The 17,349-nt window shown below is 37.6% G+C and overlaps 1 protein-coding gene across 3 annotated transcripts in view; it reads left to right on the top strand.

Annotated features, from left to right (window-relative positions):
- LOC149804999 (HEAT repeat-containing protein 5B-like) overlaps nt 1–17,349 on the top strand; it is a 179,125-nt gene that overhangs the window by 79,630 nt on the left and 82,146 nt on the right. For all 3 annotated transcript variants that reach the window (XM_089946429.1, XM_089946427.1, XM_089946428.1), the window contains exons 6-9: nt 1,489–1,666; nt 10,812–10,957; nt 11,826–12,075; nt 15,671–15,820. In XM_089946429.1, the coding sequence (XP_089802555.1) occupies nt 1,489–1,666; nt 10,812–10,957; nt 11,826–12,075; nt 15,671–15,820 (724 nt within the window). The remainder of the gene's footprint in view (nt 1–1,488; nt 1,667–10,811; nt 10,958–11,825; nt 12,076–15,670; nt 15,821–17,349) is intronic.

Here is a 17,349-nt window from a genome sequence, read left to right as displayed (position 1 = left end):
GCAGTGGCAATCAAAGTTGCTCAGGTAAAATTATAGAATTGCAGGTGTAAAGATTCTTGTATGGCTCCTTCTTCCCCAATAGACTGCAACTGCTCATGCAGATTTTACATAATGGGAAGGATTTTATTGATGCCCACTGAGATAAACATATGTCTATTTTGACACAGTGTAATTTTATGCCCAATAATCTCCTACCTTCAACCTCATTTCTGACTAATTTGTCTTGCATGATGCCAGAAAGACAGAAGTTAATTAGATGGGAGCTTTATAAGAGTGGGTGTGTACTTACTAATATACTCACTTATTTATGAGACAGGTTCTATTTGTAATTATGCATATTTAATATACATGTACCAAGCATGAATGAAACAGCAGACACTGTTACAGTTGTATATTGCTATTATAGATCATGGTTTTCAAGTTTCGGTTTTGTGGGGTTTAATGCCATTTCATCACATGATAGGCTATACATGGCAGTTAGTATATTTTATGGAGGAAGAACCATTGACCCATGGGAATCGACTGGCAAGCTTTCTCATATACCCATATTCATTGTTGGAGCCAAGACTTGAACTCGCACAGAGGTGAGATGTGTACATATGTAAAGGAGAATGCATTAAGCTACTTATCTACCATGTGTCCACCTGATCTTTAGAGTATCCACGAAATAATAGTCACTTTTTTTTGTTTTAATCTTCTTTATATCAAGGTCAGGTCTTGTAAATGCCATTTATTTATTATCAGGTTCATTGTAAATATGATCTCTATGAAATACTTAATGTGGTATTGTATCATTTCATACAAAACGGTATTAGATCATTTCATACTAGGGATGGAGAGGTATTCTGCCTGGCAACCCAGACCCAGCCAGGTTTTACACTAGATGGAAATACCCAGCCTGGGCCAGGTAATTCCTTGCCTGGTACTCAGACCTGGCAAATTTTCTTTACCAGTGCATTACAAATATTTATATATTAGTGATGGACAGGTGCCAGGCTGGGTTTTGCCCTACCTAGTAAAAACAGCCCCAATCCGTAGCTCCCTGCTGGGTATCTGGACCTGGTACCAAGCAGAATTTCCATACCCTTTCAAGCCTGTTTAATACACAATTGGTTAAATCACATAGACTAATGTTTTTTATTCTTTAGTATAAACATGAAACAGAATGCTGAAATTTGCAGTAAAAGCTATATTTTGCAAACAAAAGACTATATTGAATAAGGGCTTTTTCTGCCCCCGTTTCTATTTTAAAAAAATGATGATATATTTGGTGACTTTGTTTGTTATTTAACATGCAAATCAAAATCTTGTACATTCACTATATTTGTAGATTTCTATTTCAAACCCAAAACTGTCCTTTGGCAGGTAATATGCCATCTGTTGACTGGCCTGTGTAGATGGGTTTCATTGCATATTGTATATGAAACAATTAGTTTTGCAAGCAGTTTATTTAAAATCTTGTAACATACTATTTCACATTTTTTTCAGTGCATGTATTACCTATCCAACGAGGCTCCATTCATGTACACCACTGAGTTGGAGACAGTAGCTGCCCTTTGTTTCCGTGCCCTTGATGGGTCTAATTATGACACTAGATGCTCCATTGCTAAATTGCTGGGCAATCTAGCTGCATTGGCTGTCTCTCCTAAACAGCCAATTACTTCAGGTAGGTAAAGGTGACCTAGCAGATCAAATATGTCAATGAAAACTTTGTGATGTCTTGACTAAACATTGTAAAAATAAGTTCTTGTCCTTACTTTGGCATTATAGGATTATATTCAGTCCTATACTAAGTGTTGAATGTAACAGTTTGAGTGGATGACATTTAAGTCTGACATTTAAACAATTAGTATATCGGTGAAATTAGTGCCAGATCTTGTTTATCTAACTCAGACATTTCCTGGTTAGAATATTATATTAACACAACCTATGTTATAGATTAAAATTTAAGTGAACTCCATCAAATGGTTTTCACTCATGTTGTATTATATCAGAAAAATTCTGATTCAAGAGTCATTTATAAATCTTATCTGATCTTTGAAAGAAATCATTTCTTTAAAAGGCTAATAATTCTCAATCTAATTATTATTGAACCAAGAACAAAATAAAGCCATTAATTCTCTTTATATTTGTCTACACTGCTTCCTTTATACCAACGTTGCTTTGTCCAGGATAAACAATAGGCAGCAGATGTTTGTACAGTCAACTGTCATTCAAAACCAACTTTCAAACAATTCAGTGGTCAGAAAGGTAACTTACCAAAATGTATAAATCAGTTAATTTGCCTACCTAATTCAGTAATTGCTAATCATCAGTGTCAATTTCTCCTTCAGATATGTTCCCCAGTCACATTAATGTTAGGGAATATAAGCCTGCTACCTCATGAATTCGACCCTACTAAAAGATGAAAATCATTTTTCATGTTTTAGAGAAAAAAGGGTAATAACTCTTACCCATTATCTCCCCTTGCCATTGTAAGGTGTCACTAGTTTTTAAGTTTTGCTGCTGTACTGATAAACATGTACATTATACCTCAAATATTCCAAGCCATCTTAGCGTTAAAACTGGACCATATAACTTTAAATTCGGATTTATTGTGTTGGACAATTGTTTTTCTACAGATTGAATACATTATTTTTACAAATTTGCCCACTTTGAATGACTGTGTCACTTTTATTGACTTTGTCTATTTAAGACCATGGTACAGCATGCTACCATTTAATTCATGTTGTCATTTATGAGTTAGTCGACATTGAATACACTGGACAACAAATTTTTACAAAAGTCATGTTACTGAAATAAAATTAGTCAATTCTTATCAATTTTTATGTGCTGAACACGAATATGACAGTCAAATTGCAAAATTGGCTCTAGTTTTTTTGTAATCTGCAAGAAATTAATGTTTACATAACGAAATGCATTCCAATAGTAAAAGGTCAACTGTAATAGCCTACCTATAAAAAATCAAGTCATTGACTACATCTTAGATTTCTTCGCCTGTCTCTTGTACAGCTGTTCGGGAGCATCTCTGAGGAGTGTCCAGCAGTAGTCAGCCAGCATTGTAGTGGACCATTTTCCCTGGTATCTTTGTTCCATTGTTGCGATATCTTGATGAAAACGTTCGCCGTGTTCATCACTAACAATACCACAGTTGCTAGGAAAGAAATCCAAATGGGAATGAAGGAAGTGAATCTTTAGAGACATATTGCAGCCAAGTTTCTTATACTTCATCAACATGTCTTCTACTAGTTCCTTATAGTTTTCTGCCCTAACATTTCCGAGGAAGTTTGTAGAAACTAGGCGAAAAGCATTCCATGCTTGTTTCGCGTCACCTTCCAGCAAGTTGTTGAACCGGTCATCTTTGAAAAGCTCTCGAATCTGAGGACCCACAAAAACTCCCTCTTTAATCTTTGCTTCGCTGAGTCGAGGGAATTTTTCATGCAGGTATCGGAATGCTGGCAAAGTCCGGTCAATGGCTTTCATGAAGTTCTTCATCAAACCTAGTTTGATGTGAAGGGGTGGTAGCAAGATTTTCTGAGCCTCAACCAGAGCTGGGTGTTGGATATTCTTCTCTCCAATGGCTACATTCTGCCTGTGAGTCCATTCCTTCCTCATGTAGTGCATTTCCCTTGCTCGGCTATCCCACTCGCATAAGAAACACATGTATTTTGTATATCCTTGCTGCAGTCCCATTAAAAGGGCAACTACCTTCAAATCACCACAGAGGTGCCAGCTGTACTTGTTATACTCAATGGAATTCAGTAGCTGCCTTAAGTTATCGTATGTCTCTTTCATGTGGACAGCATACGCTACTGGAATAGATGGAAGAATGTTTCCATTGTGCAAAAGCACAGCCTTGAGACTCAGTTTCGAAGAGTCCACAAATAGTCTCCATTCTTGTGGGTCATGAGTGATTTTTAAAGCATTCATGAGGCCCTCAATATCGGAACAGAATATCAGATTACTTTCCTTTCTGAAGAAAGGCTCCAATTGCTGGTGGCGCTTTCGATATGCAGTAATTGTGACATCTTCTTCTAGAAGATTCCATTGTTGGAGTCTTGATCCTAGCAATTCTGCCTTGTTCTTTGATAAGTCCAAATCACGAATCAGGTCATTTAGTTCTTCCTGTGTTATTCTGTGTGGGGTTGATGATGCACCACAGTGAAAATCTGGATCACTGCATGCTGATGGACCAGGAGAAGAACAGGTCGACTCACCTTTGTCTTCGTCAGATGAATCAAGAGAATATTCTGCTGGAGGTTCTGGAATAGGAAGTCCCTCACCATGTGGAACTGGTCTCAATGCAGACGGAATGTTTGGGTAGACTATTCTCGATTTCTTTCGCTTCGTTATTCCGCCGGAAAGAGGAGGAACCAAGCAGAAGTAACAGTCATTTAGGTGGTTGCTTGGCTCTCCCCACACCATTGGGACTGCAAACGGCATTGATGACCTTTTGCAATTCAACCACTGTGAAAGCTGTGTTGTACATGTAGCACAGCATATATGCGGAGCCCAAGGCTTGTCTTGGTCACCAACCTTGCATCCGAAGTAAAGATGATATGCCTTCTTCACTTGAGAATTGATACTTTTCTTCTGGTTGGCAAATGTCACTTCCCCACAAATATAGCAAAAATTGTCCGCGGTATTAACACACTTTCGAGGCATTACTGTTCTTTATTGTACGTAAATGGATAAAATAATAAGTTTTATGTAACAGTAGCTTGAACTGTCTCGCACAACGTCTAAAATATTTTAAATGCTGAACCTATCTGATTGGGCTTTATATAGTACACTGCTTACGTCAGCTTCAGCAGCCGCCTGGCATTAGTATAATAGGCCTACACATGTATAGTACACTGCTGACGTCAACTTACTTCAGCAGCCGCATGGCATTAGTATTGCATTGCATCAGAAAATGATGCAATCAACTGTGGATGATGTGAGCATGATGGTATTATGCAATGTTACATCATTATTCCGGATGTTGCTGCAGTCCTACTGGAGAAATTTACATAGTGAAACATAGAAAATGAGGTATATGAATATCTTCAAAACGAGAGCCAATACAAATTTTTCACGGTTATATTCGTGTTCGGCACACCAAAATACTACAGATTAGGGCCTTTTCAAGTCAGTAATGATTTCACTGTTGACCAGTGATATTTTCACTTATTAATGGAGGTGGTATTGCTGAGCTAGTAACAGCTGATTTGCTCATTTATGCTTTGTTTTCTCTTGTGTCATTTCAATAGAAATGTCAACTAAATGCATGAAATGCAAAAAGTTCAAAAGCAAAGGAAGACAGCCATGACTCTTGTATCGTATGTACATGCCATGCAGCATGTATAATATGTGGACAGAGGAAATCTGGGCTAAAGGAATCATAAAGGCATCATAAAGGGAAGGAAATAAGTCGAGGAAAGATAACATTGACATCCTCTGTATACATTCAGAGTCAGCCTCCATTGTAAGTCAGGGAGGGGGGACGGACATTGGGGTCCATTACTGCCAACCTAAAGTGCATCACTTGCAACCATCAGCCATAGTAATATCAGTGGCAGTGGAGGAGGATAATATTGTGATGGTACAACCATCCGCCTTCAAAAGATGGGTCAGGTGGTCCAGGAAATGATGACACATTTATTGACTTCAGGCCAGATATTGCTTTTATTTTCCTTGCTCACTCTTACACCATATTACAAGTCATTGGTGGAGTATCCCTTCCCCCCAATTTTAGGCTACCCAGTGGGCATAAGTTCCCTCCCCCCTGCATGTCTGTGCAAGGCCTTCAGGCCTGAAAGTCACAATGCATAGGGTTTGTACCAGGTTCATTGGATCCAATTCATAATACAGCCTTGCTGTCATAGGCCATTCAGTCGGCACAGCAAGGGGACTCTTTTGATAAAACAGTCTGACCAACTAGGATTATGGGTATCTTTGTCACCTTTGGTGACATACCCTTACTATGACATAGATTTCAGTGAGAAATCTGTTCATCCAACGAGGCCCTTGGAGTGGCTTGTACTGGTGATACCTATACTGTCTTTTATACTGCCAGCACCCAGGTCAACCATATACCAGGCAAACCAGCCAGCCATTCCAGCAGTGCTGGACTTCAGTTATGTTCACTGCTGAACCTTATGGTAGAGTTAGTGACATTTTCAGAGAGGACAGAATTGAGTTATCATTGACACCTGGTGTGGTTTAACCAAAGCTAGAAACAAATCAGGACTTGACACACAGTGAGTATGACAAATCTCCTAGAAATCAGCCATACTCAGATCCAACCCTCGAATAGACTGAATTTAGCTTCAAGGCCGCAGTCGAGGAAATGTATACGGTGTTCAGAATGCTTACTGCTATTCAAGATTTTAAAGTTAAAGCATTGGTAGATTTCAGTGAGAAGAAAGAAGCACCATCCTTTCAGCTCCTTCCCCAGTCAGCTAAAATTAAGGAGTTTACTGACCAGCTGTCAGATAGAATTGGTGACCTGGGTAATTCTATGGCTTTATATTCATCAAGCCATGTACCAGCAACATTTTCATTTCACTGGTACAAAACTCACTCATACAACTTCAGTACTGATCTTCTGGCACTTGACAAAAATCTAGCTGCAGTTCATATGTTCACTCCACTGTTTTACAAAGTGGACAAAAATGTGTTCCATGCCATGTCAGAGCTTGTCTCGAACATAGTTGCTACATATGTAATGTTACTTCATTGGCAATTTCCAGCTCACAGAGAAATCCACCAATGACCATGCATGGGAAGTGATAACCAATCAGCTCACCATTCCAAGACCAATGCATTGACTGCACAGGCTAAGTTAGACATTATACAATATGTTGCATGTCTACAGTTCACATCACTCAAGCCCCATCATACCCTAGCTTTATGGATGACCCTGTTTGGGTAACCATTACAGTCTGGAGGAAAAATTGAAGTTTGGAGGCAAGCCAATCCAACTCACTGCTCAACCCACACAGGTGTTTTAAAACAATCCACTGCAGATGGATGATAAACAGACTAGGTACAACAACACATCTTTTCAGGCAAATGTGCAATATAGATCCCAGCCCAGTGCCAAGAGACAACAGTCTAATCAAGCTTGGAGGCAATCATACATAGGTGGCAAGTTTTTCCACCTTCAAGCATCCTAACTCTAGACATTGATCTACACTCCCATTGCCTGCAGACAGCCTACATGTTGGCAGCTGCCTTCTGCAATTTCAGGCTCATTAACCATCCTTTTCCTTCAGAATGATTGGGTGATCCAAATCATTTCAGAGGAGCTTTGGATTTCATTTATCCAACCCCCTTTCCTGTCCTCCTCTCTCCTCTTCATGGATGTACCATCAGATGGGGAAAAGGATGCCTTTCTACAACAGTAGATACAGTCAGTCATCAAAAAATAGGCGGTGGAGATTTTGCAAAAACCACAGTCACCAGGGTTTTATTCCAGGTTGTTTCTGTTTTGGAAGGCAAATGGCAAGTTGACTCTAATCATTGACCTGAGTTGCCTCAACCAATACATTTTGCCACCGAAAAGTGGCATTTTGCTTACCATGAACAGTTTTTCAGTTCAAAGTCCTACCCATTGACCTCAACATAAGCTCTTGAGTGTTTTCCAAGGCTACAGATTGCATCACCACCCAGTTTCAATCAACTTCATCTACAATGACTGCAGCATACTTTGATGCATCCTCCAGAAATGTGTGGAAAGTTCTATTCTTCTCCAAGGCAGAAATGATCTTCTCCCACTTTTAGATAATCATGGCTTTCAAGTAAATGGGGAAAAGTCTGTTCTCTACCCATCCCAGCTTTTTGTCCATCAGGTCTAGTGTTTATCATCAACCTAAATCTGGTATTGCTTCCTCTTGTTCGCATAATCAAAATCATTGAACTCTTTGAGTCCCATTCCAACAGAACTTAGATCTTGGTGAGAGAGTTCTTGCAGCTCCTTGGATTATTCAATGTAGCAGTGGAGTTGATCCTGCTTAGCAGTCTTTTTATGTACCACTTAAAAATGATGTTGTTAGCACAATGGCATCCCATCTATCAAACAGTTATGATTACACCTGAGATATGACCATTCCTGTGTCAGTTGTGCAATCCAGGTTCTCTGACGATGTATTGCTGGACATTACTAACGTCAGTGGCAAGTGGGAGCCTCTCTACATCAGCTGTTTAGAAACAAAGGCTGTCATCAGTGCTTTTCACTTTGGGAAGATCGACTCTCAGACAAAACAGTCCTCATTAGGTCCAACAACTCTGTGGTGGTGACCTACCTCCTCAAACAATGGGGCACTAAATCAACTGATCAGTGTGTTTGTTCTGATTTGTCAGTTTCTACATTGGTGCATTAATCACTATATTCACATACAAATCAGACACATTCCAAGCAGACTCATTGTCTTGGCCGACACTCTGTCATGGAAAGGTCAAGTCATTCACACAGAATGGTCTCTCCATCAATTGGTCTTTATTCTGATCTATGCACTCTGGGAGCATCTGATGATCAATCTTTTTATGGCAAGGTGGAATCACAAGTTGCCCATTGTTGTCACTCCCGTTTCAGACTCAAAAGCTTGGGTTGTGGATTGCGACCAACCCGAAACTTCTCAAGCAACTATGGTCATGGGTGTTCCATCCCTGCCCAGACCCTCTTCTTCACGCTTGGCTCTTGTCCAGGCAGTCTTGCAGGGCAAACAATATAACCGATTCAGCCCTGATCCCGTCTGTAGGCATGATGAGGCTGTACCCTACTTCTGAGCTCTGCAGCATCAAGGTCATTTAAGATACACCAATGTGGGTGGTATTTAAAGAAAGCAGACAAGTATAGCTCTAAAATGATACCAAATAACCTGGAAGTTCTAGTTGCACTACAAAATACAGAGGGAAAAACCTTGGGGTTTTTTCACCCAAAATTCGCTCGAGATCGGAATACGATTTTGTGTCCGGATTTTAGACCTTTTGGCCTCAGTTCTAAGGCATACCAGTCTTAACTGCACACAGACAGGTGAACCTTTTGCAAAAACTAGGATAAGGTGGGTATTTGGAATAAATTGCGGTCTCCATACGAAAATGATGGGTCCATTAAACAAAAAAAAAAAAAGAACTCCAACTTTTACCCTTCTGCTCATGCGCAAGCAAAATAACCAATGGAAAATGATGTTTCTAATACAACTAGGCATTAGTCTCATCGAAAATCTGTTGAAAGCCGATGTATTCAGAAATAGACCCCCAAATGTCTTTCCTACGCTCATTTCAGGCAAAAACGACAAAAACCTCTGGGGACAAATGAGATAAACCTTTGATTCAGGAGAAAACCTCTAGAGCAAGAAGGCTTTCCACTCTGAAGGCTTATGAAGGAAAGTGGCATGCTTCTAGGGACTAGTGTCATATCATTAACTTTGTCCTTCTGAGTGCCTCGATCCATCAACTGGCTGAAATTTTTCTCTGGCTCTTTGAGGAGAAACAGTTGGTCACAATTACAATCAAAGGCTGCTGCTCCATGATATTAGTCACATTCCAGCATCATGATAGACATGATTTTGGGCATGATAAAGCTCTATCAGATCTTTTAACCAATTTTGATATCAATCAACCAAATTACATCCTTGTTTCCAAAATGGAATCTTTCAATGGGTTTTAGCATGGTTCAAGTAAGAGAAATTTGAGCCTTTATCCCACATTTTGCTAAAGCTACTACCATACAAAACATGCTTCCTGATAGCTATAGCTTCAGCATGTAGGGTGAGCAAGTTATATGCCCTTTCCATCACCCAAACCATCTTTAGTTCAGATTGGCTGGATTGGTGGTCCTTTTGACACAACCAGTATTTGTATCCAAAGTTAGATTACCATCGGCAGCAAAGAGTCGTCATTCACTTTTTCTCCTCCATATACAGGCAGAGAACTGCAGCCATGCAAGATAATGTTGACACACTCAAGCTCTAATTAAAATGAAAAAGAGACAAGTCATGGCACGCACAAATACCTTTTTCTTCAGGTGAAAGCTGGGAAATGGGATATCACCCCTCGGGCCCTTGCTTCATAGCTGAAATTGCTTAAATGCTCATCATATGCTGAGGTGTCACAATATCAGAGTTGCCTCGTGAAGATTACTGCTCATGAGATTAGAGTGATTTCTGTAAGCCTTGCATTTGAACGTAATGTTTTGATCTGAGGTACAGTCAAAGCTGTTGTATGCCATACAGAGTCAATCTTCTCAAGTTTTTTATCTTGTAGATTTAGCTTTGCAAAAGCAAACCTTTAATCTGGTAGATTTGGTGGCAGCATTTGTATGGAAAGAAGCAGAGGTCTAGCAATTTCAAATTTATACATACATTTCGTAATAACCTTGGAATGTACACATCATGCATACATACTGAACCATAAATGTTCTTTTTCTTTCTTATTTTGTTTTTGGATTGACGTCAGATACATTATTATCTATGCTGAAATGACTAAAACATGTTTCTTTGTGTCCAGTTTTTAATATGGATTCTCTGTTTTGGATACAGTGAGATTAAATTTTGAGGACATATATAGATACTTGAACTATTCATGCTATAGATGTATTACCAAATCATGGTTTTGTGCTTATAATTTAATATTAAATATTCAATCACTGTGCTTTCACTATTTCTCATTTAATATCAATGGATTTAAGATGCTAAGTGTTCCACAGAAGCACAAACTTGTCACCCACTCTTATACCCACCTCCACATATAATACAGAACAAGGTTTGTAGAATGTCATGCTATAAATATTAACTTCATCCTTATAGGGCTTCGTTTAATTACAGGTAAAGTGAAACAGTTGAAGATAGAAGATTCCTTAAGCATCCTGGCAGCAGGATACCTGCGTGGAGGATTCGGCTTCTTAAAGAGTGGAGAGATGATGAAGGGAGGAGGGAGTGTTAATAGGGAAATCAGAGTTGGAGTTACACATGTAGGGATAAATGTCTAATTTTGACTGAGAGTGAACAGTTATTGTTTATGCAGTTGATATTCATTACAACAGCATTTGTTATAATGGAGTATTCACTATCTAACAGTTATTGGCATCAAACATGAACACGGCTGAATTTGACAATTAAATTGGAATGTGAGTTACGACACAGACATTGATTGCTGGTAACAAACATGCAGAATTGACAATATATAATTGACAGTTTCAATGACACCACTCATGGTCATCATCTTGTCAATCAGGTGTTAATCTTAATGGAAAAGATGATAATTATCTTTTTGAAATTTGATCTACCTGTAGCCTTTTAATGTGAAGTATTAATGGTGTTTGTTGTTTTTGTAGCTAATATGGAAAGCTACAATTGATCTTTTTCAGTAAACTGTAGAATGAGTTCCAAAATTACAGTGTAACAAGCACATTAATACTAAGAATAGTTGACTCACCTTGCAAATTTGAACAACAAAATGGCACCTTGACATTAATTTTGTGTGTTAATCAACAAATCCTTTATAAATATTTGAATTGTATTATATGTTTTAAAATTGCAGTGGAATGATATTTTATACAGTCATAGACAAGAAGTAAAAGTAATTACTTAAATACCGGAAGAGTTCACTTACCTGCTTGTTTATAGTTGTTTTGTGTGCAGGGTAAAGTTGACAATTGACGTGATTTTCTCAAATAGAGAATTATATTTGTTTGTAGTCAGTAATTGTGTCACTGTTTTATATATTTTGGATAGTATTCAATATCAAAATATGTGTCAAAATATATAACATTAATGTTTAATAAGAAAACTTGTTGTCTTAGCTTATTAGATTTCTTTTTACTTTGCTTTTCCTTTCAGGCTTATGTTGAATTTGTGAAGTGCATGGGTGGACTTTGGTTGGAAAGAAACATTTCAGTATTCTTGAATCATGTTCTTGACCTTGTCGCCAATCCTAAAGCCACGCCCACACATGTAGATGCCGTGTATGCTAGAAAATGTGTTCTGTTTATTCTGCGATCTGTGATAGGAGGACTGTTAGGGGAAAAAGCACAGATTTCTGCTGCAAAGGAAATATGCCAAATTATTGTAAAGCAAATGAATCTTATTGGTAAGAAGTCTTTGCCTTGACTTAATTAGCAAGTGTTTGGGTTTCATTTATATATACTGTGCATCACTTCAATTTCAGGGGTATCAAATTCATTGATTAGAAAATGCATATTTATGTTTACTCAATTTGTAGATCAGTCATCTGAAAAAGAAATGGAAGCAAAGTAGTATGATGTAATATTGAATGACAGTTTATATATTTCTGTAAAAGATTATACTGACATTCACTTCCATACATTTTTGAAGATGAGGCTTAATGCCTATTGCAGTAATTAGGTTAATTAGGTAAGATATCATTGCTAACGTTTAGGATAGATGCAGTGACTTGAATAAAACCAGCTCAGTTCCACTGCTATTATCAAGTCTGCAGATTTTAGCTGTACTGCTCACTGACCAAGAGAGTTTATGTGATGGTCAATTGCCCATTGTCCATCCTCCATTTGTCCATTAGCACAAAATTATTATTGCTACTCCTCCTCAACTACCTGGAGGATTGCCATGAATTTCTACACAAAATTGTTATTTCTTAATCCTCGGCTATTTGGAAGATTGCCATGAATTTCTACACAAATTTGTTATTGATACTCCTCTTCAACTACTTGGAAGATTGCCATGAATTTCTACACATAATTGTTATTGCTACTCCTACTTAACTATTTGGAGGATTGCCATGAATTTCTACACAAAATTGTTATTTCTACTCCTCTTCAACTACTTGGAAGATTGCCATGAATTTCTACACAAAATTGTTGTTACTACTTCTACTCAACTATTTGGAGGATTGCCATGAATTTCTACACATAATTGTTATTTCTACTTCTCTTCGACTACTTGGAAGATTGCCGTGAATTTCTACACAAAATTGTTGTTACTACTTCTATTCAACTATTTGGAGGATTGCCATGAATTTCTACACAAAATTGTTATTTCTACTTCTCTTCAACTACTTGGACGATTGCCGTGAATTTCTACACAAAATTGTTATTGCTACTCCTACTTAACTATTTGGAGGATTGCCATGAATTTCTACACATAAGTGTTATTGCTACTCCTCTTCCACTACTTGGAAGATTGCCATGAATTTCTACACATAATTGTTATTGCTACTCCTACTTAACTATTTGGAGGATTGCCATGAATTTCTACACAAAATTGTTATTGCTACTCCTCTTCCACTACTTGGAAGATTGCCATGAATTTCTACACAAAATTGTTATTGCTACTCCTACTTAACTATTTGGAGGATTGCCATGAATTTCTACACAAAATTGTTATTTCTACTTCTCTTCAACTACTTGGAAGATTGCCGTGAATTTCTACACAAAATTGTTGTTACTACTTCTACTCCACTATTTCAAGGATTGCCATGAATTTCTACACAGAATTGTTATTGCTACTCCTCTTCAACTACTTGGAAGATTGTCATGAATTTCTACACAAAATTGTTATTGCTACTCCTCCTTAACTCTTTGGAGGATTGCCATGAATTTCTTCACACACTTTCACCCCAAGGTCTTCATTTAAAATGGTGCTGTTCAGACATCTAATATGAGCATTGAAGCAGCCATCTTGAAAATTTAGTTATTGCTATTCCTGATGATCATCATCATGGGGTTTTAACTGAAAGACACATTAAACAGTCTAGTTGGTCTTAAATGGAAATATTACCAATGTATGATCTGATATGGCCACCACGGTGTCCATCTTAAAAATTCTTGTTATTATTACTCCTTCTCAATTGAAAGTCATATCGATGTAGGGTTTTCCCCAGTAGACTTGTTATAATGTCTAGTTGGTCCTAAAGGAAATTGGTTCTCCTTATGCATCCAATATAGGTACCACAGATGTCATCTGGAAACTCTTGTTATTGCTACTCCTCAAGAGTGGATGGTTATATTAGCATGGGGATTTCGCTAAAAGACTTCTTCTGATGTCTTGTTGGTCATCAATAAAATGGTGCCAATATAATATGTAATATGGCTGCCATGGCAGCCATCTTGAAAGTCTTATTATTGCTATTCCTTATGAAGGATAGTCATATCAGCATGGGTTTGTCACTGAAGACTTGTTATGGTTTCTAGTTGGTCTTAAGTGAAAATGGTGCCAGTGTAAGATCTGATATGGCCACCATGGCAGCTTTCTTAAAATTCTTGTTATTATTACTCTTCCTGAATGGAAAGTCATGTCAGCATTGTGTTTTCCCCCAGAAGGCTCTTTATGATGTCTAGTTGTCCTAAAGGAAAATGGTTCTGCTTGTGTATCCAATATGGCCACAGTGTTGAAAATCTTGTCATTGCTACTTCTTCAGAGTGGATGGTCATATCAACATGGGGTTTTCACTAAAGTACTTCATATGTCTGCTTGGTGCTAAATGATAATGGTACCTGTCCACATTTTAAAGCTTGTTATAACTACTCCACCTCAATGGCTGGTTGTTTTCACATGATGTCTAGTTTGTCCTGTATGAAAATGGAATCTGAGTTGCCGAGTGATCTAAAGTGCACACTGTTCGGATCACTGCCATCTCACCTCTGTCTGCATAGGTTTGAGTCTCAGGCTTGGCTAATGTGGGTATGTGAGAAAGCTTGCAAGTAGCTTCTTGTGGGTCAGTGGTTCTTCCTGGTGTTTTCCAGGGTTCTTCCCCCACCGGTTATGCTGGCTGGCATGTATTGCCTATCTTGTGCTGAAAAATGGCATTAAACCCTACAACAACTGACATCCACTATGGCCACCACAGCAGCTATCTTGAAAATCTTTTATTGCTACTCCAGAACATAAACATAATTTACCAGAAAATCCTGTTTCACTGGATTTCATAAAGATTTTATGTGTAAAATTATTATAAATGGATATAATAGGTGCAATGGAAAGTTAAGTGTGTGTGTGTGTGTGCGTGCATGCATGCATGTGTGTGTGATAGATTCGGATTTTTAATGTAACAATAACATGTTTTCAGTCATATCGCTGTGAAGTCTGCATTGTGGCAATTTATAATGATATCTGGCACTGGGGCATCATGCCGCAGACATGTAGCATCATATCCTCCCCAGTCACGTTATCCTGACATGAGGCTGACCAGTCCTAACAATGACCTCTTAATGCTGAGCTCCTAGCAAGGTGCTGTTGGTACCATTTTTATAAGTCTTTGTCTTTGGTATGACTCATCCAGGGTTTGAACCTGCAGCCTCCCGCATCCGAGGCAGATGCTGTAACCACTAGGCTAATGGAGCAGTAAAGAAAGTTAAGAAGAACACCAGCTGAGTGGTTTTGAATATCAGCTTGATGAATATTTTGTTGTGGCTTAAGATTTATGGTCTAGCTTGTCCATGAAAACCATGAAAATGAATAAGAGAGAGAGAGAGACAGAGAGTATGTCAAAGCTTTTAATATCATTTCCATGGAAAAAGACATTAATTGGTTTTCTCTACTAGATTGATCACTCTTTGCTAACTATTCCTACAAGAATAATGAATTCATATAATTGAATTATTTTTTTTAGTACCAAGTAAAAGAAGATTTAAGTTTCTGACATGACTGAATTGTTAAAGAAAATAACAGTTGTTTCTTAGTGCTTGACTGTTTTTGTAACTTTGCAGGGGAAGCAACAACAGATGCTGTTGACAGCAAGCAGAACTCGGACATTAGTGGTAGCCAGCATGTATTGGTGTGTGCCCTACATGAGCTTGGCTGCCTGGTACTAAGACTAGGGACTTCAGCTAGCCCACTAGTGGCAGAGCCTGCCACAGGTATTTTGAACCAGTTTTTTTTTTGTTATATGTGGTTTTTCTGTCAGATTGTCTTCCTATTTTCTCTTGTTCATTTATCCAAATTTCTGGCACAGAGGTATTGGTATATTTTCACCATCATTGGGACTACAACTTTCATCTCTCTATCTACTATAGCTACTGTGTCTTTGGATGGTCAGACTTGTTCTTTGGCTGTCAAAAAACACTTAAAATTAAATCATTTGGTGTCTGAAAATAAACAGCAAAGAAGCAAGCACTTATGATAATGTGCTACGCATGAAATGAAAAAAGTTACATTTTTATATTTTATTATGAGGGGAAAATAGGAATTACTTCCCAGGTTATTGTATATGGTAAATATCCATCATCTAGACAATTCAGCCATACAATGCAAATCATTTTTTGTGTCCAAATATAAATGGTTCCAAAGGCATGAAGAACAGTAGCTATCTGTTGTATGTCTGTATTTATCTGTCTGTCTCTCTGTCTTTCTATATGTATTTGTCAGTAGCTCTCTTCCTGTCTGTCTATCTGTTTATTTAACTTACATGTGCTACCTTTATCTTTTGTTTTATATACATTTTACAGACATTTTAAAGAAAATTATGTGTTGTATTTTTTCATGATGTACTTCCAATTTACATTTATTTGGAAGGGTTTAACATCCAGAGGTTTTTGCACAATTAATTTTTTTACCCTTAAAGCACTAATAAAAACAAGCAAACAATCTGTCTCTCTATCTCTGTCTCATTTATTGAAGCAGCATTTAATTTTCAATTAAATGCATTGGGATTTTTTTCTCATTTGCATTCCAGTCATGTTTGCATGTAAGCTATCATCCTCTTTTTGGCTTGTAGTCTCAAAAATGCATGAATTTGTGTTTATCACTTTTATCATTCCCTTTCATTTTCATCATTTTAGATATGCATTTATTTACCAAAGATAGGTTTTCCATTTTTAAGAATATGAAAGGGATAGAACTATTTTGTGTCTTTTCTTATCTAAAAGTGTACATGAATAAAATTGCAACGTAAAGACAACACTGAATTTGCAATACATAAAAACAAAAGTGCAACTGCATTAAATATTAAAATATAGCTGTGGAGTATTTGTCAGAAAATTTTATTATTTTGTTTCATTAAAATAAAAGTTATATATAAACTGCCACTTGATATGTTACCGCAACCATCTGATTCCCCGTTATCATGCTGAAGGGCGTTTGATCATGAAAATTGAGCAGCAGCCTGAAAATAATTTATTCTCAGATCAAATCATAAAAGGTATTCAAGTTCATTTTTTTCTGTTTTGCATTTGATCTCTTGTTTTTCATCATATTGCATTATCATTTTCTTCTCATTCATTCAGCATTTTGTTTGTGTTCATTGTGCGTTCAGTTTTTTGTTGTTGTTTTACTGGTAAAATGTATGCATTTCATTGTCTACTCATAATATAAGGGTCATGTGTTTGATACCAGCCCTGGCCAGCCTAGATGGGCTGCCTTGCTGTGTCCTTGGAAAAGACACTTGCCT

This window comes from Sinohyriopsis cumingii, chromosome 2 (genome assembly GCF_028554795.1).
Source record: "Sinohyriopsis cumingii isolate HCF-2022 chromosome 2, ASM2855479v2, whole genome shotgun sequence".
NCBI lineage: Eukaryota > Metazoa > Mollusca > Bivalvia > Unionida > Unionidae > Sinohyriopsis > Sinohyriopsis cumingii.
Note: the sequence above shows the minus strand (reverse complement) of the source record. Positions and strands in the feature narration are given on the sequence as shown.